At 33.1% G+C, this 19,362-nt stretch overlaps 2 protein-coding genes across 4 annotated transcripts in view; both read left to right on the top strand.

The window, feature by feature from the left end:
• The window catches only part of LOC139809292 (uncharacterized), a 28,758-nt gene extending 10,535 nt beyond the window's left edge, over window positions 1–18,223 (top strand). The window contains 17 exon segments of the mRNA XM_071772069.1: window positions 332–434; window positions 509–574; window positions 730–843; window positions 1,036–1,095; window positions 1,097–1,295; window positions 1,394–1,562; window positions 6,410–6,520; window positions 6,952–7,081; window positions 7,237–7,350; window positions 7,549–7,810; window positions 7,946–8,114; window positions 16,170–16,268; window positions 16,708–16,837; window positions 16,993–17,106; window positions 17,289–17,622; window positions 17,719–17,920; window positions 18,020–18,223. Coding sequence (XP_071628170.1) covers window positions 332–434; window positions 509–574; window positions 730–843; window positions 1,036–1,095; window positions 1,097–1,295; window positions 1,394–1,562; window positions 6,410–6,520; window positions 6,952–7,081; window positions 7,237–7,350; window positions 7,549–7,810; window positions 7,946–8,114; window positions 16,170–16,268; window positions 16,708–16,837; window positions 16,993–17,106; window positions 17,289–17,622; window positions 17,719–17,920; window positions 18,020–18,036 — 2,393 coding nt within the window. The 3' untranslated portion in view covers window positions 18,037–18,223.
• On the top strand, window positions 10,070–15,696 carry LOC139809293 (uncharacterized). 3 transcript variants are annotated; one of them, XM_071772072.1, is made up of 6 exons: window positions 10,070–10,357; window positions 11,392–11,603; window positions 11,948–12,457; window positions 12,583–13,094; window positions 13,303–13,487; window positions 15,529–15,696. In XM_071772072.1, the coding sequence occupies exons 2-4, from the start codon at window positions 11,520–11,522 to the stop codon at window positions 13,060–13,062; spliced, it is 1,074 nt and encodes a 357-aa protein (XP_071628173.1). In that variant the 5' UTR covers window positions 10,070–10,357; window positions 11,392–11,519; the 3' UTR covers window positions 13,063–13,094; window positions 13,303–13,487; window positions 15,529–15,696. The 3 variants fall into 3 exon arrangements, with proteins under 3 accessions (XP_071628173.1, XP_071628171.1, XP_071628172.1); XM_071772070.1 differs by lacking the exon at window positions 15,529–15,696 and adding an exon at window positions 14,565–15,250; XM_071772071.1 differs by lacking the exons at window positions 10,070–10,357; window positions 15,529–15,696 and adding exons at window positions 10,837–11,077; window positions 14,565–15,250.
• Window positions 18,224–19,362: the final 1,139 nt, after the last annotated feature.

Genomic DNA, 19,362 nt, shown 5'->3' on the forward strand with positions numbered 1-19,362 from the left:
ATGAGATATTTTTCGAAATACTCAAAATTCTTTGAATAAGAAAAGCATAACGTACATGAAATTATTCTATATACATTTATGATATATATATAAATACATATATAGAACTTAGTCATTGAATATAGAATATACATATAATGTAACTAATTTATGGTTATATATTTTATTTATAGATCATATCTTTAATTTAAAAAACAAATTATTTTATATATGTCAAGAAATATAGATAAATATTTTAGTTTTTGGTGTTTGAGGCTCCATAATGAATAAAACAACATAGCATTCTTTAAAAACATAGTATATACATATAACACTACATAAAATATTACAGCCTCGACAAACAAATCACGTACTTCAAGGAGACGATCTTTATCCTTGAGTCCAATTAGGAATCATATTTATAGTTCCGGATATCCGCCGTCTTATCAACCTAGGTTTGTTTCTCTTACGATGACAATATTCTTTATACTAGATATATATTCTTTAATGTATTTACTTATGATCTTAGACACCGCATAGACTTGAAGCATCAGGATAACAAGACAGAAAATTGTGATATTCGTAAAAATGATGGGTAAAGCTGGCTTTAGTTGTAATTTATTTATTGATGAAAAGAAATTCAACCTTGTTTTTAAAATAATCAAAAGCAAATAAGTATTATATAATTAAAAACAATTAAATAGCTGTTTTATATTTCTTAAAAGTATGTTCTCTTTTTATATTTTGTAGGGCAAGCAGTTTAGAGAAACGTAGAGAATATAAAGAGAAGTACACAGAAAGAGATGCAAATAAACATGATGCTAATCGATCTCGTTCTAGAGAACTGCACAACTCATATTCGAGGTATGGAGTAAAATCATTAATATAGAATTTATAGATTATTTTAAATAAATTATTACTTTTATTTTTATAAATATTTAAATTATGATTTAGAGATATTACCAGGCTCGATTAATTTATTTGTAAAATGAAAAAAAGGGTGCTAATTTAACATTCTTTAACAGTTATGGTCATTTCTAATCATTATCCTTACAGATCGTTTATGGAAGAAAAATCTTATCGCGACAGATATCGTGAGAGATCAAATGAACGTTCCTGAAAGAAGAGATAGAGATAGGGATAGGGACAGAGACAGAGACAGGGATAGAGAAAGGGAAAGGGAAAGGGAGAGGGAAAGAGATAGAGATAGAGATAGAGACAGGGACAGAAACAAAGATAGAGATAGATCCAGAGAACGAAGGGATATAGCACCACATTATATTGAATCACCAATACCTGTGCCTATCTATTATGGCGTAAGTAAAATATATACAAACTATTGATCTAATGAATGTTCTTAATGAGAATTTGTTGGATTTCTAATTTATTTATTTCTTGGTAATATACTTTTTAGAGTTCCTTTCCTCCGAGACCAATTGTAGTGAGCCCTATGGTCCCATTAAGAGGACAGATTTCTCCTATGGGAAGAGGCAGACACCCTGCTTTAATGGCACCAGTCAGACCATTTCCACCACGATTTCCTCCGGATATGTACAGATTGGGACATCCACCTCCAAATCCAAGTAAATTTATATATATGTATTACAAGTAGCAGTACAACTGTATATGTATTGTACAATATTCTGTACATATATATATGTATATACAAATTCTTTCACAGGATTCGGACCATTTTAAAACAACAAACCATATTTCATACTTACAATTAGTCAATAGCAATGAAAATCATTGGTTTATCTTGGATACGCAATCAAGGTTTTATTATATATATTATAGAACGTAGTAATTAAAATGAATTATAATGCTTGAGTGAATTAAATATATTATATATGTAAAGTCTGCATGAAATATAAATGGAGGAGTAAAAGTCATAGTAGTGTAACTCAAATTTTTAAAGATATTGACTCGTGTGCATAGATGCAATCTCTACAGTACATAAATTGTACCTATGCACACAAGTCAATATTTTAACAAAATTTGGCTACTATGGCTTTTATCCCTCCAAATAATACAATTATAATATAAAGTAATACAAAGTAATAATGCATACCTATAACTTAGATATACTAATAGAGCATATAACTTATATATAAAATATTTTCTATGTAATATAGAATATATTATTATAGAGCATTCATACACGTGCATATACACATATTGTTCTTATTTTTCAATAATTTATAATTAGCGCTATGTATTCTGTAAATAAAATTGAAATGTTAATTCGTACATAAGATTTAAAGGCATTAATTTTCTTTAAGAAGATCTATCCTATCCCTGTGATACAGTTACACTCTTTCCTCTTGTATTTTAGACCTTGAAACACAATAAACGCTTCAATACGTTTCAAATTCGCAAACTTTTTGCATGCGCGTGTAGCAGCGTGTAGCCATGGGACCACGGGGTACGTTCATGTTGTTGCATCTCAGTGTATGACAGGTTTCATAACCTGAATCTGAATAGTCGTCATCTTCAACGATTAATTATCTCGCTTCGCAGGGCAGAGCGACACTTTTTTCTACCAGATTCTTTAGTTTTATGCCAAAACACATCATTGAGCATAATTTCACCGATATCGGAGGTGATGCCCCTAAGGCCTAAACTATATAACCATAAATTATATGTATTATATATGTATTAAATGTAAAACGCTGAACATATTATGATCTTAAATTGAATCATAAGATTTAGTTTGTTATTAACTGTATAATAAAGAAGATGACAAGAAATATTTCTTGCATTAATTAAAATCTGAATTTTTGATAATAAATTTCATATATTTCAGCAGCACCCTGCTTAGTATTTCTGACAATGAATCCAATATGTTCGACAACTTTAAGGGACGTGGAGGAGTCAAGTCAATCAACGAGTAGTGAACAACAAGTAGAATCAACGAGTAGTGAACAAGTAGAATCAACAAGTAGTGAAGATCACAATAGTTATTCAGTTTTACGTTCAAAAACCGAAGACGAAAAGTGGAGACGTAGACGAGAATGGCAACGCCAGCAAGAACGAGAGAGACAACATGAAAAATTAAAACAGCAAAAGATTTTAGAATGTGAAAGGAAACGTGCACGTTGTGCGCAAGCTTTAAAATATGCTGAGGGAAAATTCTTGCGTCATAGTCGAAGCAAAAGTGGTAGTGAGTCTCCCTCGCATCTTCGGTATAGAGGTAGACCTACGTCAACTGCTTCCAAATCTGATAGTTTGCATAAAAAGTGAGTTTACAATATACATATAACTATATGCTCCTATATCTTTATTTTGACTTGATAGAGATAAGGTGACCAAAACTTTCAAATATCTAAAAAATATATTTTAATAAAATAAATTAGTATAAAATAATTTATTGATAGAGAAAATTGCTTACAAGTTGAGAATTTAGTTTACGTTACTACAGATTTTCAGTATTGGCAGTGAATAAGAGAAAAATTAATTGAGAAAAAAGAGTGATAAAAAAGAAAATAAGTAATACTTTTATGCTGTATAAGTATGTGATAAAATAAAGAGAAAGTAAATGTGTGGTACGTAATCTTATTATCATATTTTGTACATTAAACATGTAACTAGATGATTCATATATTTTATGCAATTATGCAAATTTGTGTAGAAAAACTTTAATGCAACTGCTAATTTTTAAAGTAAATGCACAATTGAACTCAAAGTAAAGAAATCTTATTTTGCATACATTTATAAATCCCTATATAAATATCAAGCTTGGATATTCTTGTATTTTCTATATAACTTTATACTGTAATCGAAAAGTCCAGCTTTATTCCGAATGTACCGTTTCCGAGATGATGTGTTTATTTTAAATTGTTAAAGACGTGTAAGTTTAGAATTTTTTGTCAGAATCACAATTTATATATATATTGAATATAAAAATGCTTAACCATAAAATTTAGTTTGTTATTAACTGTAGAATAAAGAAGATGACGAGAAACATTTCCTGCATTAATTAAAATCTGATTTTTTGATAATAAATTTAATATATTTCAGCAGCACTTTTTGCTTAGTATTTCCGACAATGAATCCAATATGTTCGACAACTTTAAGGGGCAATGAGGAGTCAAGATCAACAAGTAGTGAAGATCACAATACTTATTTAGTTTTACGTTCAAAAACCGAAGACGAAAAGCTGCAGAGATGTAGACGAGAATGGCAACGCCAGCAAGAACGAGAGAGACAATATGAAAAATTGAAACAGCAAAAGATTTTAGAATATGAAAGGAAACGTGCGCAAGCTTTAAAATATGCTGAGGGAAAATCCTCGCGTCATAGTCGAAGCAAAAGAGGTAGTGAGTCTCCGTCGCATAGAGGTAGATCTACGTCAACTGATTCCAAATCTGGTAGTCTGCATGAAAAGTGAGTTTACAACATACATATAACTATATGTCTTTATATCTTTATTTTGACTTGATAGAGATAAGGTGACTAAAACTTTCAAATATCTGAAAAAGATATTTTAATAAAATAAATTAGTATAAAACAATTTATTGATAGAGAAAATTGCTTACAAGTTGAGATATATAAATAAATTCAGTTTAGCTTGTTAGTAGGGCTCGTTAACAGAAAACTATAATTTCAATGCCGGATCAGAATAAGGTGCAAGATGTATAGAGATAAATGTGTTTTTTTCATTTTTAAACGGATTTTTTTTAATTGTCTCACTATACTCATTATGTAAATATAGAATATAGAAATCCGACTATTTTCCTGAAAAAGGATATCTGGTTATTTTAATACAAAGAATATACGAATTACGATTAATTAAAAATATTATAATTGAATTCTCTTTAGATTAGATGAGCCTACAAGTAGAACAGTACCTTTGTTTAGAAGTCCTCAGAATGCACAGATTAATACTAAGGAACTAGGTCGAATTATAGTTGATATTCACAGGAATATTCCTTTACAAGGACCTGTTCCCGAATTACAGCGAGATATAGTTAATCCTGAAGATGTGATCGTCAAGAGAAGAGAGGGTAAAATGTTACATTCTCTAAATCTCTATGTTTCTCTAAACTCTCTCTTCCATAGAAATTCAGTTGCTTTCAACATTGTAATTTAACAGAAAAAATGAGATGTGTTTACTAAAAACAAATGCTCACGCTTAATAAAACAAATATTGTAATATTGTTACATGCATATAATAGCGTTTTTCACTGGGTTGGGTTTGCTCGCTCTGAGAGCGATTAATGACGTCACTTCGGCAAATCGACCAACGTTATTGCTCGATTTCGACGCCCAGTCGAAAACGCTATAAAAAATTATACAGATGGTTACACATGATTTTATAACTATACAGTTGTTTAGACTAGGAATCTTCATAAAAACGATAGGGATATTCGATATATAATTATTGTTAATTTCATATTTTTTAACGCATATAGGAATTCAAATAAAGCAAAGAATATAGAAAATAGGAAGTAATCTTAAAAAAATTTTGTACAAATTTAACACATATTTTGTATTTTAAAATATCTTTGAAAATAACATAGTTATTTTAAGTAAATTTAAAAAAAGTTTATACTTCTGCATTGATTGTCAGCATATAAAGAAATATCCATAGTGTTCAAGTGGCATTATATTACGATTTGATGAAAGTTACAATAGCTTTATTAAAGCTACAATTGCAAACTTAAAGAAAGCAACGAAGATTTTATTCTACAAGATCAATTAGTTTTGTCTATTTATAATAACATTTTTTTTATTTGAAGCGTATCTTTATATATATATTTACATAAAATTGTATTTATCATAGAATCATCATGGAAGATACCTGCATTTTGGAATTTTCATCTGGAAGATCTTATCAAGATTTTGTTTCCAATACATATGTACAACATTTTAATGCAGTCGAGTAGTTCTTCCTTTTATTCTAATTTAATATATGTAATTTAACATAATAATAATGGGTTAATAATTATTTAACAAATTATATGGAATTACAATCTTAATTTTATATAAAATACAGAATCAATTATTTCTTAAAAATATTATGATTAAAAAATAATAACATTTAAATTTTAATAACTTTTAATTTTATGTTATACAAATAAACAGTTATTTTATATCCCTTAATTTTGGAATCCAGTTTACTTCAAAGAGCTTTATGCAAATTTCATACAACTTACAAGATACTCTGAAGATTCTAGATCTTGGAAGACAACACATCAAGAGATATTAAGAGAATGGTGGCTAAAAAATATTAATGTAGAAAGAATAATAGTATAATTAACTTTCGGTTTCTGTTTAAAAAAAAATGTTTATATTGTACACAAAATTTTTTCTTCTTCTTTCAAAGATGACATTTTTCTTTTGACTAATGCATTAGACTTAAGACCCAGAACTAGGTCAATAAGAAATCACTAAAAGACTAATAAAATGAATAAAATAAATCATACAGGAGAAGGATGTAAACCAATATTCGACAGGGAAGAAATAAAAAAGGCTACAATCAAAACTAACAAAATAGAAGAACGACGCACAGTTGTAGCTATAGATAAAGAACAATCGGGTATGTATTATATATATAATTATTATTCATTATTAATTCTTAAATTATACCAATTAAACTTGAATATATAAAATCACATTAGATATTTTTCGAAATACTCGAAATTCTTTGAATAAAAAAAGTACAACGTACATGAAATTATTCTATATATATTTGTGTGATACATATAAAATATACAGATATAGAACTTAACTAGAACTACATATTCATTGAATACAGAATATACATATATAATGTGACTAATTTCTGGATGTATATTTTTATTTATAGATCATATCTTTAATTTAAAAAATACATAATTTTATATATGTCAAGACATAGATTATATAAATATTTTAGTTTTCGGTGTTTGAGGCTCCATAATGAATAATACAACATAGTATTCTTTAAAAACATGGTATATACATATAACACTACATATAATATTACAGCCTCGACAAACAAATCACGTACTTTAAGGAGACGATCTTTATCCTTGAGTTCTTATGATCTTAGACACCGCATAGATTTGAAATATCAGCATAACAAGACAGAAAATTGTGATATTCGTAAAAATGATGGGTAAAGCTAGCTTTAGTTATAATTTATTTATTGATGAAAAGAAATTCAACCTTCTTTTTCAAATAATCAAAAGCAAATAAGTATTACATAATTAAAAACAGTTAAATAGCTGTTTTATAATTCTGAAAAGTATGTTTTCTTTCTATATTTTGTAGGGGAAGCAGTTTAGAGAAACGTAGAGAATATAAAGAGAAGTACACAGAAAGAGATGCAAATAAACATGATGCTAATCGATCCCGTTCTAGAGAACTGCACAACTCATATTCGAGGTATGGAGTAAAATCATTAATGTAGAATTTATAGATTGTTTTTTTAAATAAATTATTACTTTTATTTTATAAATATTTAAATTATGATTTAGAGATATTACCAGGCTTGATTAATTTATTTGTAAAATGAAAAAAGAGTGCCAATTAAACCATTCTTTAATACTTATGAATAATCATTTCTAATCATTATCTTTACAGGCCGTTTATGGAAGAGAAATCTTATCGCGACAGATATCGTGAGAGATCAAATGAACGTTTCCATGAAAAAAGGGATAGAGATAGGGATAGGGACAGAGACAGAGACAGGGATAGAGAAAGAGAAAGGGAGAGGGAGAGGGAAAGAGATAGAGATAGAGAAAGGGAGAGGGAAAGAGATAGAGATAGAGATAGATCCAGAGAACGAAGGGATATAGCACCACATTATATTGAATCACCAATACCTGTGCCTATCTATTATGGCGTAAGTAAAATGTATAGGATAGTACACATGTATAGTATGTTTGTACATATGTACAAACTATTGATCTAATGAATGTTCTTAATGAGAATTTGTTGGATTTCTAATTTATTTATTTCTTGGTAATATACTTTTTAGAGTCCCTTTCCTCCGAGACCAATTGTAGTGAGCCCTATGGTCCCATTAAGAGGACAGATTTCTCCTATGGGAAGAGGCAGACACCCTGCTTTAATGGCACCAGTCAGACCATTTCCACCACGATTTCCTCCGGATATGTACAGATTGGGACATCCACCTCCAAATCCAAGTAAATACATATAATATATGCATTACAAATAGCAGTACAATTGTACATGTATTGTACAATATTCTGTATATACACATATAATATATGTATTTGGGTATATATATATATATATATATATATACACAAAATTTTTTCACAGGATTCGGACCATTTTAAAACAACGGACCATATTTCATACTTAGTCAATAGCAATGAAAACAATGGTATATCTTGGATACGCAATCAAGGTTTTATTATATTATAGAACGTAATATTTTAAAATGAATTATAATGCTTGAGTGAATTAAATATATTATATATGTAAAGTCTGCATGAAATATAAATGGAGGAGTAAAAGTCATAGTAGTGTAACTCAAATTTTTAAAGATATTGACTCGTGTGCATAGATGCAATCTCTACAGTACATAAATTGTACCTATGCACACAAGTCAATATTTTAACAAAATTTGGCTACTATGGCTTTTATCCCTCCAAATAATACAATTATAATATAAAGTAATACAAAGTAATAATGCATACCTATAACTTAGATATACTAATAGAGCATAACTTATATATAAATATTTTCTATGTAATATAGAATATATATTATTATAGAACATTCATATACCGCATACACGTACATATACACATATTGTTCTTATTTTTCAATAATTTATGATTAGCGCTATGTATTCTATAAATAAAATTGAAATGTTAATTCGTACATAAGATTTAGGCATTTATTTTCTTTAAGAAGATCTGTCCTATCCCTGAGATACAAATAAAATCTTTCCGCTTTCTTGTATTTTAGACCTTGAAACATAATAAACGCTTCAATACGTTTCAAATTCGCGCATTTTTGTATGCGCGTGTAGCAGCGTGTAGCCATGGACCACAGGGTACGTTCCATGTTGTTGCATCTCAGTGTATGACAGCTGTTATGCATAACCTGAATCTGAATAGTCGTCATCTTCAACGATTAATTATCTCGCTTCGCAGGGCAGAGCGACACTTTTTTCTGCCAGATTCTTTAGTTTCACGCAAAAACACATCATTGAGCATAATTTCACCGATATTGGAGGTGAGGCCCCTAAACTGTATAATTAACCATAAATTATATGTATTATATATGTATTAAATGTAAAACGCTGAACATATTATGATCTTAAATTGAATCATAAGATTTAGTTTGTTATTAACTGTATAATAAAGAAGATGACAAGAAATATTTCTTGCATTAATTAAAATCTGAATTTTTTATAATAAATTTAATATATTTCAGCAACACTTTGCTTAGTATTTCCAACAATGAATTCAATATGTTCGACAAATTTCCGAGGCAATGAAGAGTCAAGATCAATACGTAATGAAGATCACAATACTTATTCAGTTTTCTTTAACGCGTACATTCAACGTTATTCCGTTCGTCCCCATGTCACCCAGCCTCGGTCCGCGCGGCCTCGAGGGGCGGTCGGGGGGGCGAAGCCATAAGTGATGAGAAGCCACGTTGCGTCCAGTATTTCCTATAAACGCGATTTTCCAATTACATTTTACACGCTAAACCTATAACAATTAACGATTTATTTTATAGTTTATCGTTATTAGCAGTTATTTAAGATTTAGGCAGCACGCAAAAGTATAAAAGTGAATTATCGAATCGTCCGATTTTTTTATTTTGCACATTCTACGAATGTTAGTTGTCAAAAGTTGGTTAATAAGTTAAATTTTTTATACATATGAAGAGAAAAAGTATTCTGATAAATTTATTATCATTGTAATGATAATTTCTCTCTCTCTTTCTTTTGCTGTCTCTTTAAGAGTTGTTACTTTCAGTAAAGCTTTACAAAATTTTCTAATTTTGCGATATAACTAAATCTCATCTCTCTGTAGAATTTAAATTTAGTTTTCTTTACGTAAAGAAAAAAAAGTTTCCAACTTCTTTCAAGTTTCTTACTTTACTGGCGATTGAAAAATCTGAATAATTAGGAACAAAGTCGCGAGAAAGTATTCCAAGTGATGTATTGTAGCGGTGTCACGAGAATATGCGCGAAAATTTCGTGAATGGATCTCCGATGGTCTATATTTTAATCTCTGAATAATACGTCTCGGTCTGTGATTTCAGTGAAGTCGTTGACATTGACATAGAGGACAACGGCGATGGCACAGTAAACATTTAATACACTGTTGCCGATGCGGGAGACTACACCCTCAGCATTAAGTTTGGCGGTCAATCGGTGCCTGAAGGATTCTATACCTTCACAGTGAGTAACAGCATTGTTTTTAATATTTTGCGATTTTTTTGCGAAATTTTTATTTTTTTGTATACTTATCTGTTCGTACAAAGTACGCGATGATCGAAGTTTGCAAAATTCTTTATACAGCGCGCTGTATATCTTACAATAATCCTTAATATAAAAAACTTGTAGATATTAAAATTTCTACCACTGAAAGAATTTTTTGGACTTTCTTGAAAATTTTCTAAAAGTTTCTTTACCCCCGGCGTCGTCGCGCCGTGTTCGAAACAAGGCGCGAATCCGAATGCCGCCGTCACGCGCGCGCACGCGCGCGCGCCATCTCTCGGCCGTACACAATCAGTGCGAAATTGGCTGTCGTTTGAAAAAAAAAAAATTTTTTTTGTTTTCAAACGGCCCGCGAAAAAAGTCGCGCCGCAGCAGTTGGTGGCGCGCGTGATTCTTGCTTTAGCTTTAGAGACAGTTTTCTTCGAGGCTTTCCACGGATTGCGTCGTGTAAGTCTCGCGCGCGGTTCGGCAACTCGGATCGCGTTTCACGATCCCACGACGGCATTCTTCCATCAACGCGCGAAAGGGGTTCGACAAATTCGGAGTTTCAGACGTGCCGAGCACGCGTGTACCGTTTATGTGTGGCTCGCGCCGCGACGCTTGTGGTGGAAGGGGAGCGCGCGTGATTCTTAGAGACAGTCTTCCTCGAGGCTGCTCGAGGCTTTCCACGGATTGCGTCGTGTAAGTCCCGCGCACGGTTCGGCAGCTCGGATCGCGTTTCACGATCCCACGACGGCATTCTTCTATTAATGCGCGAAAGGGGTTCGACAAATTCGGAGTTTCGGACGTGCCGAGCACGCGTGTTCTGTTTGTGTGGCTCGCGCCGCGACGCTTGTGGTGGAAGGGGAGCGCGAGAGAAAGGCGGGGAGGGAAGGACTCGGCAGACTCGCCGCCGATGTTGACCGTCCTCGCGTCCAGGGGGTGCTTCGTAAATAGCGTGATCACCGGCAGCAAAGCAAACAGAATGTCGTGCAATTTCGGATTTCTTTTTTCAGACCACGTGCATAACAAAACTGCCAAACGTGACGTCTTGCAACGGCACCCTGCGACTACCGCCGCCGTGCGAGGACTCGCCTAACAGCGGCAGCAGTAAGGATCGCAGAGACGAGAATCCTCGCAGGAGATGTCGGCTGTTGGCGCCTGTCCTGCTCCTCGGAGGCCTCTGCCGTTTCTATTACCATCCGCGCCTGCCACGCACCAGCCACAGGTAAATTTAACATAGCATTCGTTATAGGTTCACCGCCCTTTCTCTCCGTCGACCTCTCTCTCCTCTTCTCGTTTCGGCCTCTCCTCCTTCCTCGTAAATTAAATATTAAAAAACTCGTTACGTGCTTCTTTAGAGATGCTCTTTTTCCTCTTGTTGCCCCGGGTCAGAGCCTTGTGTGTAGCTACCTAAAAAGTCAGGCCCACCCAACGTTTAATCCCAGCGCGGCTTCTGCATTTCGGTCCTTTCCTGTTTACGCAAACCTAATTTACGAACAGGGTTGGAAGGAAACGCGATTCATTTTATTTCCCGGCAATGAGCGGCTAACTTTTTTTTTTCATCGACAGGCAAAAAAGGTACGGTTCCGCACATTTAACGTGATACTGACCGGTCCGACGGAAGAAGAACGGGCGAAAAAATTCGCGACGTACAAACAAGAAGTAGAATGGTTGATCGGCAACGATCAGGCCGCCGACGACGGAATATGTATAAACCTGTTATTCGGATTTAAAAACGCACGAAGTTTAACAGCGTTACAAAAAGCATTGCCCAACGGGACAACGGTGGAAGTGACCACTGAACCAAAGGCCGTAATAAAAAAAATTGAAAATGCGAGCGGCACGATATACAGAATGGGAAACGTGCCCAAATTCGATCGTCGAAAGATTGACGAACTTAATAATTTATTGCAAGAATCCCTGGATTTGGGGACATATAACGATGCCATGACGCCAAAACTGGACGCCTATTTCAGTAATAAATTCGCCCCGCCCGACACAGGCCTGTACAAGCTCGAGGATTTCAATATCCCGCCATTTAAATTGCCAGCAAACAAAACAACGATTTTTGTCGGCGAGGTAAGTGTGCGTGCGTGCGTGCGTGGCGTGCGTGCGTGCATGTGGTGTGTGTGTGTGAGACACGTATTATCGATCGTACATTGTTACGCATATACATGTATATTAACGTTTTACTTTTTTCGCAGACACGAATAGGCAAAACCCAATTTGCGCTTGCTCATTTTACGCACCCGATCTTGGTTAGTGGAGATCAAGATTGGTGCAAGCTGCGCGAGGGTTACACCGATGGAATCGTCCTAGACGACATGCCGTTCCGCACCTGGACCCCAGAAAAGATAACACACACCTTGGATTGTGAAACTCCATACAGCCAAAACGTTAAGTACAGCACGGTGAGGGTGCCTCCCGGCCTGCCGAAGATTGTCTGTATAAACTCGATGTCGCTCTTCTGGCCAAAAAGTATCCACGAAACCTCGAGAAGGGCAATAAAAGCGCGCATTGTTGTACATGAGTTCAAAGAACCACTGTTTGGGGGAATCCCCGCAAAAAAAAGACGTTTGGACGTCAATGACGACGGCGCGAGTACGAGTGGCGCAACAAATAACAGATTCTGGGCCAGCTCATCATCATCATCATCATCATCATCATCAACATTCGACGCGTAAAGAGGCATGCGTTGAAGAGCCAAATTCGCACGGTACGTATAAATATTGTCAATGTTGGAAAGATGGACGAACGTTTGACGTGATTTACACGTTTAACGTGATGGCAAACGAACGTGCCCTCCCCCCCCCCCGCCTGCTTCCTGACACCGCTACACACTGCGTTCCCCAACGTTATACGTGCGCCCAAAAATTTTTTGTACGTCATTCACGTTGAAATTTTTTTTTTTTTTCGTGTTGCAGATACACACACACACGGTCTTTTTGCCCAACACGAGCACACGGACCGTGGACGCCGCCACCTCACGTGGACGGGACGGGCCCCAGAATGCCTTCGCTGTGCCCTTTTGTAGACGTGGGACCACACTCATCATCTCTCTTATGCTTCAACTCTATATCTGCTTTCCGATCGATTGCTCCTACACAATGTGAGCATCTTATCGTGACGTTATTCCATCTCCGTCCGCGATCCCACGCCCAATTTTTATACCCCATTGTGTTTTGGCTCTGACGTGTACCCAACACGGTGATGAACGCGTATTGAATTATTATCACTCTTCACGCGTAATTAGGTATATAGCGACTATTTTTTTTTCAATGTCCATCGATTCGCAAAGTGAATCTCTGTTAAATAACGGCAAGTGGACCAGACAAACGCGTTATTATAATTTGTTCAATATCAATATAATCAAGTAAAACTATCGTTGCCCCGTCATTCCGTTTCACTCGCCCGAGTTGGCGAGCAGATATTGTCGTACGTTCCGTTACGGGAAAAATGTAGGCTCTCAACAAAAACTGTCAACTCGCGCAGGAGCTCGCACTCTGGTGCGTGACAAGAATTTTTTTTTTTTTTTTTAAGGAGCACAACGGCACTGGATTCCGATGGTAGAACTAGAATTTTTTTTCTTTCTTTCTCTGTCTTTTCGATTCGCGCGTTGCGAGATATATGTATACGGCGCGGTCGGCGCGTATTGCGTGTTTGAGAAAAATCGCGGATCGCACCGGTGCAAAGCGCACCTTGATTAATAAACGTGTTTAGTTTGAGTGCGAGCGCGTGCAACACGTTAAGGAAAAAAAAGCGCCAAAGCGCGTTTATCGCTTGTAGCGGCAAACGAAAACGGGAGATACGTCACATGTCGACGTCCACATTGATAGTGGCTAAGCGCGTAGGTACACGACGTATTATTTATAAACAGGACACGGCTGCCGAATTTACGCGTAACGCCGTGCTCGTAATGTACCTACATGTACCTATTTGTTGCGTGTAAAATATCTCAACCGTCGTACCCTCGCGTGAACATTTACACGTTAATTTAGCATTTTTTTATGTGACCGTGTGTCGAAGCGTTCAGTTTATCGCCATCCTTGGCATTCATATCCCACGGCCATGTTTCGGCGTTGAGACGAAACACACAACTGGCGTTTTGTATTTTTTTTATACATTGATATAAATGAGAAATAAAAATATTGTATATTCATTACGTCATCCTTGTTTAATATTTCAGAGAGAAATCCTTGGACGTTATATCCGTATCAATGTGTATGATCATCATTTTACGTTATCGTAAACGTCCTTGGGCCGTCACGCTTGTCACGAAAATTGTCGTCGTCGTCGTCGCTGTAGAGTATGTGTGTCGACGGCTTTGCGCGTTCACGTCGTTTGACACATCTCGAAGACGCCATTTTATTCGAGGCCCTTTTCTCGACCCCATGTCGTGTATCTCGAGTTCACGTCTCGACTCTCTCTTCTCTCTCTCTCTCTCTCTCTCTCTCTCTCTCTCTCTCTCTCTCTCTCTCTCTCTCACACACACACAAATGCTCACGCTTAATAAAACAAATATTGCAATATTGTTACATGCAAATAATAGCGTTTTCGACCGGGCCGAGTTTGCTCGTTCTGAAAGCAATTAATGATGTCACTTCGGCAAATTGACCAACGTTATTGCTCGATTTCGACGCCCAGTCGAAAACGCTATAAGAAATTATACAGATGGTTACACATGATTTTGTAGCTGCAGTTGTTTATAGTCTTGGAATTTTCATAAAAACGATAGAGATATTGTCTATATAATTATTGTTAATTCCATATTTGTTAACATATAGGATTTCAAACAAAGTAAAGAATATAGAAAATAGGAAACAATCTCAAAAACAATTTCGTACAAATTCAACACATATTTTGTATTTTAAAGTATCTTTGAAAGTAACATAATTATATTTTAAGTAAATTTAAAAAAAATTTACATTTCTGCATTGATTGCCTACATATAAAGAAATATCCATAGTGTTCAAGTGGCATTATATTACGATTTGATGAAAGTTATAATAGCTTTAAAGCTACAATTGCGATTTAAAGAAAGCAACGAAGATTTTATCCTACAAGACCAATTAGTTTTGTCTATTTATAATAACATTTTTTTTATTTGCAGCGTATCTTTATATATTTACATAAAATTGTATTTATCGTAGAATCATCATGGAAGATACCTGCATTTTAGAATTTTCATCTGGAAGATCTTATCAAGATTTTGTTTCTAATACATATGTACAACATTTTAATGCAACCGAGTAGTTCTTTCTTTTATTCTAATTTAATATATGTAATTTAACATAATAATAATGGGTTAATACAAATTATATGGAATTACAATCTTATAATTTTATTTAAAATACAGAACCAATTATTTTTTAAAAGTATTATGATTAAAAAATAATGACATTTAAATTTTAATAACTTTTAATTTTATGTTATACAAATGAACAGTTATTTTATATCCCTTAATTTTGGAATCCAGTTTACTTCAAAGAACTTTATGTAAATTTCATACAACTTACAAGATACTCTGGAGATTCTTGTTCTAGATCTTGGAAGACAACATATCAAGAGATATTAAGAGAATAGTGGCTAAAAAAATATTAATGTGGAAAGAATAATAATATAATTAACTTTCGGCTTCTGTATTAAAAAAAATGTTTATATCGGACACAAAATTCTTTCTTCTTCTTTAAAAGATGAAATTTTTCTTTTGACTAATGCATTAGACTTATCAGAACTGTGTCAATAAGAAACCACTAAAAGACTAATAAAATGAATAAAATAAATCATATAGGAGAAGGATGTAAACCGATATTTGACAGAGAAGAGATAAAAAAAACTAACGAAGTAGAAGAACGACGTACAGTTGTAGCTATAGATAAAGAACAATCGGGTATGTATTATATATATAATTATTATTCATTATTAATTCTTAAATTATACCAATTAAACTTGAATATATAAAATTACATTAGATATTTTTCGAAATACTCGAAATTCTTTGAACAAAAAAAGTATAACATACATGAAATCATTCTATATATATATATTTATGTGTGATACATATAAAATATACATATATAGAACTTAACTAGAACTATACATATTCATTGAATACAGAATATACATATATAATGTGACTAATTTCTGGATATATATTTTTATTTATAGATCATATCTTTAATTTAAAAAATACATAATTTTATATATGTCAAGACATAGATTATATAAATATTTTAGTTTTCGGTGTTTGAGGCTCCATAATGAATAATACAACATAGTATTCTTTAAAAACATGGTATATACATATAACACTACATATAATATTACAGCCTCGACAAACAAATCACGTACTTTAAGGAGACGATCTTTATCCTTGAGTTCTTATGATCTTAGACACCGCATAGATTTGAAATATCAGCATAACAAGACAGAAAATTGTGATATTCGTAAAAATGATGGGTAAAGCTAGCTTTAGTTATAATTTATTTATTGATGAAAAGAAATTCAACCTTCTTTTTCAAATAATCAAAAGCAAATAAGTATTACATAATTAAAAACAGTTAAATAACTGTTTTATATTTCTGAAAAATATATACTCTTTCTATATTTTGTAGGGGAAGCAGTTTCGAGAAACGTGGAGAATACAAAGAGAAATACACAGAAAGAGGTGAAAATAAACATTATGCTAATCGATCTCGTTCTAGAGAACTGCACAACTCATATTCGAGGTATGGAGTAAAATCATTAAATATAGAATTTATAGATTATTTTAAATAAATTAATACTTTTATTGTTATAAATATAATAATAATAATAATTGTTATAATTTATTTGTAAAATGAAAAAAGGGTGCCAATTAAACCATTCTTTAATAGTTATGAATAATCATTTCTAATCATTATCCTTACAGGCCGTTTATGGAAGAGAAATCTTATCGCGACAGATATCGTGAGAGATCAAATGAACGTTCCCATGAAAGAAGAGATAGGGATAGTAGTAGAGATAGAGACAGAGACAGAGACAGGGACAGGGATAGAGAAAGGGAAAGGGAGAGGAAAAAAGAAAGAGATAGAGACAGAGACAGGGACAGAGAAAGGCAAAGGAAAAGGGAAAAGGAAAAAGATAGAGACAGAGACAGGGACAGAAACAAAGATAGAGATAGATCCAGAGAAGGAAAAGATATAGCACCGCATTATATTAAATCACCAATACCCGTGATAAAAATACCCCCTATTTATTATGGGGTAAGAAAAATATATACAAACTATTGATCTAATGAATGTTCTTACTGAGAATTTGTTGAATTTCTAATTTATTTATTTCTTTAATATACTTTTTAGAGTTTTCCTCCGAGACCAATCGTAGCAAGCCCTATGGTCCTTCCTCCGAGACCAATCGTAGCAAGCCCTATGGTCCCATTAAGAGGACAGATTTCTCCTATGGGAAGAGGCAGACACCCTGCTTTAATGGCACCAGTCAGACCATTTCCACCACGATTTCCTCCGGATATGTACAGATTGGGACATCCACCCCCAAATCCAAGTAAATTCATATATATGCATTACAAGTAGCAGTACAACTGTATATGTATTGTACAATATTCTGTACACATATATATGTATATACAAAATTCTTTCACAGGATTCGGACCATTTTAAAACAACGAACCATATTTCATACTTACAATTAGTCAATAGCAATGAAAATCATTGGTTTATCTTGGATACGCAATCAAGGTTTTATTATATTATAGAACGTAGTATTAAAATGAATTATAATGCTTGAGTGAATTAAATATATTATATGTGTAAAGTCTGCATGAAATATAAATGGAGGAGTAAAAGCCATAGTGGTGCAACTCAAATTTTTTAAGATATTGACTCGTGTGCATAAATACAATATATAAATTGCACCTATGCACACGAGTCAATATTTAAAAAAAATTGAATTACACCACTATGGCTTTTACCCCTCCAAATAATACAATTATAATATAAAGTAATATATATATAAAGTAATAATGCATATATAACTTATATATATACTAATAGAGCATAACTTATATATAAAATATTTTTTATGTAATATAGAATATATATTATTATAGAGCATTCATATACGTACATATACACATATTGTTCTTATTTTTCAATAATTTATGATTAGCGTTATGTATTCTGTAAATAAAATTGAAATGTTAATTCGTACATAAAATTTAAAGGTATTTATTTTCTTTAAGAAGATCTATTCTTGAAATACAGTTACAATCTTTCCTCTTTCTGTCCCTTTTTTCAAAATAAGGGAAATGTTTTTTTTTTTTCACGACGCTACAAAAGCAACATAGAAAACACGATGGATTAAAGCGCAATAAGTATCGAACGATCAAGTTTGTTAGATAAAATGTGTAGCGAAGAGATATAGTAACTGTTCTAGAGAAAATTAACGAATGACGTTGAAAATCAGGATTTTGTCTCGTTATTTAAGAATATTTTCGAGCCTTGCGCCTCTGAAAACATTTCGGACAGAAGCGATAGCTGATGAATCGGGCGAGTGGCCGATCAGCTAATTGATCTGATTGATTCATTTACAGTACTAAACGAGTGTTAAAACTCGTCTTTTAATAAAAGTATGAGTGTTCGAATCATTATAATTATCCGAATTATTTTTATTATTATATTTGTCATATGAAAAGTGAGTGTAAAGAACACGAAATTCTCCAATAATTTTCATTATGTTTTCAAAATCGGTTAAGTAAATCAAAAACTGTTCTTTATAACTGAATGCCATGTTTTGCATTTTTCATCCGTTTTCCTTTTCTTTCCGATATCTAAATTCTATGCCTATTTCATTTTGAATGTGGAAAGTCTAATGTAAAGCAGCTCTATAAAGAAACAGACTTAAAGATAACATTAAATATTATAATTAAATTTAATTGATTTTATAATTATAATATTATAATCAAAGTTTTGCTATTGCATAGTTTT

This window comes from Temnothorax longispinosus, chromosome 3 (genome assembly GCF_030848805.1).
Source record: "Temnothorax longispinosus isolate EJ_2023e chromosome 3, Tlon_JGU_v1, whole genome shotgun sequence".
NCBI lineage: Eukaryota > Metazoa > Arthropoda > Insecta > Hymenoptera > Formicidae > Temnothorax > Temnothorax longispinosus.

What these genes read in the sequence shown, in the direction of transcription:
- LOC139809293 (XM_071772072.1), top strand. Translation starts at nt 11,520, where the DNA reads ATGTCGGCTGTTGGCGCCTGTCCTGCTCCTCGGAGGCCTCTGCCGTTT. An exon ending in CTGCCACGCACCAGCCACAG is followed by an intron (nt 11,604 to 11,947) that starts GTAAATTTAACA and finishes TTTCATCGACAG; the next exon opens with GCAAAAAAGGTACGGTTCCG. An exon ending in CAACGATTTTTGTCGGCGAG is followed by an intron (nt 12,458 to 12,582) that starts GTAAGTGTGCGT and finishes CTTTTTTCGCAG; the next exon opens with ACACGAATAGGCAAAACCCA.